At 38.2% G+C, this 4,894-nt stretch overlaps 1 protein-coding gene across 1 annotated transcript; it reads left to right on the top strand.

The window, feature by feature from the left end:
* The first annotated feature begins 229 nt into the window (after positions 1–229).
* Positions 230–3,106, top strand: LOC147634211 (jasmonate-induced oxygenase 4-like). The gene is made up of 5 exons (XM_086805637.1): positions 230–249; positions 1,404–1,659; positions 1,776–2,029; positions 2,242–2,566; positions 2,987–3,106. The coding sequence occupies exons 1-5, from the start codon at positions 230–232 to the stop codon at positions 3,104–3,106; spliced, it is 975 nt and encodes a 324-aa protein (XP_086661763.1).
* The last annotated feature ends 1,788 nt before the right edge of the window (positions 3,107–4,894 follow it).

The following is a 4,894-nucleotide window of genomic DNA, read 5'->3' on the forward strand; positions in this document are numbered from 1 at the left end:
CCTGTATGTAGCTAGGATATCACATTTCATGGGGACAATGTTCTTTTGTTTGGAAAGGTGGGACCTCATGTGCAGATTACCTAATTGTAAATTGGAGGATCTTTATATGGTTGATGATTCCGCTGGCTTTAAAATCTAATGTATCTTTTGGCATTTGTCCCAGGTGTAGGTCATCACTTGTGTTTTGGGAATGCCTAGCAATTAGGGGTACTTGGTCCAAAATGTGTAAATGGATAGAGAAGAGCTTGGGTATGCAAACATGTTGGGGGGACTGGATCTTGGGTAAATGGTCAATTTTAGTAATGAATATATTGGTTTGGTTTTTAATATCATCAGAGCTTGCATCTTGATGGAAATCTGGTCTAGCAGGAATGCAATTGTATTTAGGAAGGCAGTATGTACATGCTTGCAAGAGTCAGACTTGATGCATAAGTGTGTTACATGTGCTGGTTGGTATGTACTGTGAATAAAATAAGATGTTTTGAGCTGTATATGGTGATTCAGAACCTGCAAACAAATATGATTTGAATTTTGCCTCAGAGTTTGGTGAGCTTCAAACATACTAGGAATAAACCCCTAACTTTGGTCTGTATGGTGCTGCAGGTGAGATTTTGGGAAGGGAAGAAAAGGCCTCCCAAGTTTGGACCAAAAACTCTAAGGTGGTACCGTAAAGAAAAACAAGTTGATCGTACATTTGTCGCCCTCGTAGAAAACCAAGTGCGAACAAGACCCACTATTAAAGTTTGGTCCAAGAAAGGGGGGATGCTGGAAAAACAGTCCCCTGGAGGATGCACTACAGAAGCTATGATGGAGGCCAGAATACTTTTGGAGCATCAAGAAGAGAGATGGGAATTTTTGTGTAAAATTCTGAATGAAGTTGAGAAGGAGTAGTAAATATGGACACTGTAGCCCTGATTTGGTTGTATTTGCAGTTTTTGAACAGTTTCAGCTAATATATATAACTATTATTGATCTGAAAAAAGGAAAAAAACTAAGAGAAGGATTGTAAGAGAACTTTTTGTAAAGGGCTGTCTTTATTAATATTAATATATATAACTACTTGTTCCCAAGAAAAAGAAAGAAAGAAACTAGTATTTAATAAAATTATTTACAAACAACTAGGTCAAATTAAGGAGAATCCACACATCAATGTTTGTTGTCCTTTTTTCAACAACAAAAAAGTTTCAACCGCAATCAAAATAAGCTAGGAGCGTATTTTTTCAATGTCGCCGGCCACCTCGCCTTCTCCGATGGGCGCCGCATGCTTCACTGCTCCCTGCTGGTTTTACACAATCAGCAATCTATAAAAATGCATTAGATCTCCTCTGAATTTCGCAAGCCTTCTCTGCTTGAGCGTCGATTAGCACTTAATTACGTCGTTAATTACCATGACCACCATCCAGCCAACGTCTAGCTGTGCCGGAGAGTGCACAGAAGGTGACGGATCACGAGAAACGCCATCTTGTGCAGAAATTATCCCAGATGGCCGTGCCGGAGGTGCCCCAGGAGTTCTTGGTCCCCCACGAGCAGCGGCCTCATCCGGCCCAAAGAAACACGGGCCTCCTTCCCTTCGTGGATATGGCAGGCCTTCATGGAGACTCGGAAGCGGACACCCTGAAAGAGATCGCCAAAGCCTGCGAGGAGTGGGGCTTCTTCCAAGTAGGTTAATTACATTAACGTGCCTGCGCTAGCTAGCTTTTAAGATTAGATAATAATGAAGAGGAGATAAAAGCGTATAGCTGATGTGGTCTGTACTGTTTGCTGCTGTGCTGCAGGTGGTTAACCATGGCATACCCGCGAGCGTTATTGAAGGGACCAGACAGGCAGCCAGGCAGTTCTTTGAGCTCCCCATGGACGACAAGGAAGGTTACTCTGTGAAGGATCAGAGCACTGAAGGCTTGCTCGGATATGGCCACACTAACTTCTTCCAAGGAGCCGCAAATGACTGGATGGACTCCCTCTTTGGCTACCTGGCTCCCCCCTCATTGAAGAAACTCGACATGTGGCCTTCCCAACCCGAAGGATTAAGGTCCAACCCCTTTCTCTCTCTCTCTCTCTCTCTCTCTCTCACTCACTCACTCACTCACTCACTCACTCACTCTCTCTCTCACACACACACACAGTCTCTCTCTTAGAGACAGTACACACATACACCCCCCCCCCTTACACACGGAGACACACACACTTTTTTTTCCATTATATCACATGGCCCAACACCTCTTTGTGATGTGACCACTCTAGGGGCATGGTGGATTCCTACGGCACCGAGCTACAGAACCTTTTCAAAAGTTTGCTCGCCGCATTGTCCAAAAGCCTTGGTATGAAGGATGACCATCTAGAGAAGGCTTTTCAACATTACAACTTGTTCTTCCGAGCAAACTACTACCCTCCTTGCCCTCAACCTGACCTTGTTCTTGGGACACATGGACACAAGGACCATGGATGCATGACGGTTCTACTACAAGACAAAGATATGGATGGACTTCAAGTGTGCAAGGATGGCCAATGGTTCTCAGTGGATCCCATACCCAACGCATTAGTCATCAATATTGGTGATCAATTACAGGTAAAGTCCTCCAGCCCTAAGTTAACCAGTTTGTAAGAGCCACATCATTAACACACTTAAAACCACCAAACTTGTGCCATATTGTTGTCTTTAAAAAAAAGGTTTATAAATATTTAGTGATACCCAAAGATCATGTCTAATAGATGTAGCTAGTAGGGGGTCCTCATCCTACAAGGTTAATTCCTTGCTACACTCTAATAGATGTAGCTTAGTAGGGGGTCCTCATCCTACAAGGTGAATTCCTTGCTACACTTTAGTGAACAACTTTTGCCATGCTTCTCTTTTCTAAAAGATGAATTCCTTTTACTACTAGGCTACACACTAGTGAACACCTTGTGCCATGCTTCTCTTTTGTAAAACTGTAAATTTAGGATATCATCTTGATATATATATTGACTCTTTTTTATTTTTTGATTATAGATGCTAACCAATGGCAAGTACAAAAGCGCATTACACCGTGGTGTGGTGAGCAACAATCAAACTATAATGACCCTTGTTGCACACTTGGATCCTCCAGAGAAGGTTGTAACAACACACTAATTGGCACATTATAGTCAAATATCATATTTAGCTAGAGATTGAGACACTTTAATTTGAAGCATAATTGTCCTTAGACATATATCGCATGGATCACCCCTAAAGAAGGTGGTAGCAACCCTTAGACGTATAATCAAATATCATATATAGATAGAGACTTGAGACGCTTTAATATGTTCTTGGACATATATATCACACTTCATTCTTAATGATATTGATATTTTATGTGCATGTCACTAATAGCATGAATAGCTTTTCTACTTAAGGAGAAAAGCTTGTAAAAGAGAATTAATGGTAAGAGCTTTAATAGTGGCCATAATTTGATTAACTATGTCATAAACGTATGATCTTGTATGAATGGATTTGATGGATTAAGGATATGTACATGCTTTCATCTTGCACTCTTTATTACGAATATATACAAATAGGGACTCTTGTACCTCACGAGATTGAATAACTTTTCCTCTCTTCTTTGAAACCAAAATCGATTTCGATTTGTGCCCCCTCAAACCAAAAAATCAATTTAGGATACAATATGCATGGGATATTGTGCCTACTACTACTAGCACGATCATGACAATTTTTTCACAAAAAACATGAAGCATAGATAACATGTTTCAACTTTCCATAACTATATATTTTTTTTACAAGACATTGTCAATTGTTCTAGTTTGCTTTTTTCATTCTCTAAATCTACTTTGTTTCACCTATATGTAGATGTGAGAAATACATAAATAATTGTTTGGTCTCCACCATAGTGACATACACCATTTAGGATCATCTAATGCTTATGACATTACTTCCTTCTTCTAGAGTCGATTTTTGTAGAAGGAATGCTCGAATAGATTTTGTAGAAGGAACACTCTAGTGGTTTTACTTAAACAGTATAAATGAAAATATAAAAATTAATATTTGAATATCTATTAAGCTAGTTTTACTGATCTAATATTAAGAGTCAACATTTTCATGATGGTTCTTTGTTCCTTTTAATAGGTGCACATGTAAAGCCCACCTATTCCTCACTAAATTCGACCCCTTACATCTAGTCTACCATTTCTATTATTATAATGTTAGTATGATCCTTGAAGGGAAAGCCCCTATCTTTATGCTTTTCAAGATGATAATTTAAGTTTAGGCATCTTTTGAAAGTGAGTGAATACAATAGTAGCACCCCCCTCCTCTCTCTCTCTCTCTCTCTCTCTCTCTTAATATCACAATAATTTCATATTGGGTGGATTTATATATTAGAAATTAGCACTAGTCTTGTAGAAAAAAACCACTTTTGTGGCTTTAAGAAATTTTTGTTTAAGAAAATATTTTCTTTTTGTTTCAAAGAAATTTATATTAGGAAAATAATATCAACACAAGATATTCATTGAGAGATCATAATAAGTGCCAAAAACATTTTAAACATATTCTTCCATAGTCATGATTTCGGTAAATAAATTAGATACTTTTTCAACACCTACAACTGTACGATTAAAAACTATTCTACATGTGCATAGGATATTGGCATGTCCAATATATCACTTAATAAACAAACACTTTTTCATATAGGTATCCTTGAAGTAAGGCTATTGCAATATTTTTATGTTATTTTTAGCAATTTTAAAATAAGAAAGTACTAGATATATAATTTTCTTTTTCCAAAAACTTCCACCATAGGTAGAGGCATTCTAACCAATTATTCTTAAATAGTGTCATGAAATTTTACGTTGGTTGACATTTTCATTTCTTCAAAATTGCAAGACTTGTCTTTTATGTTGATAAGCACGTGAGCTCTCTCTCTCT

Source organism: Cibotium barometz, chromosome 11, assembly GCF_041138505.1.
Source record: "Cibotium barometz isolate CiBa-2024 chromosome 11, ASM4113850v1, whole genome shotgun sequence".
In the NCBI taxonomy this organism is placed as follows: domain Eukaryota; kingdom Viridiplantae; phylum Streptophyta; class Polypodiopsida; order Cyatheales; family Cibotiaceae; genus Cibotium; species Cibotium barometz.

Excerpts from the sequence above, each read along its gene's own strand:
- LOC147634211 (XM_086805637.1), top strand. The coding sequence starts at position 230 with ATGGATAGAGAAGAGCTTGG. Across the intron at positions 250-1,403 it reads ATGGATAGAGAAGAGCTTGG|CCAACGTCTAGCTGTGCCGG; the intron begins GTATGCAAACAT and ends ACCACCATCCAG. Across the intron at positions 2,567-2,986 it reads ATATTGGTGATCAATTACAG|ATGCTAACCAATGGCAAGTA; the intron begins GTAAAGTCCTCC and ends TTTTGATTATAG.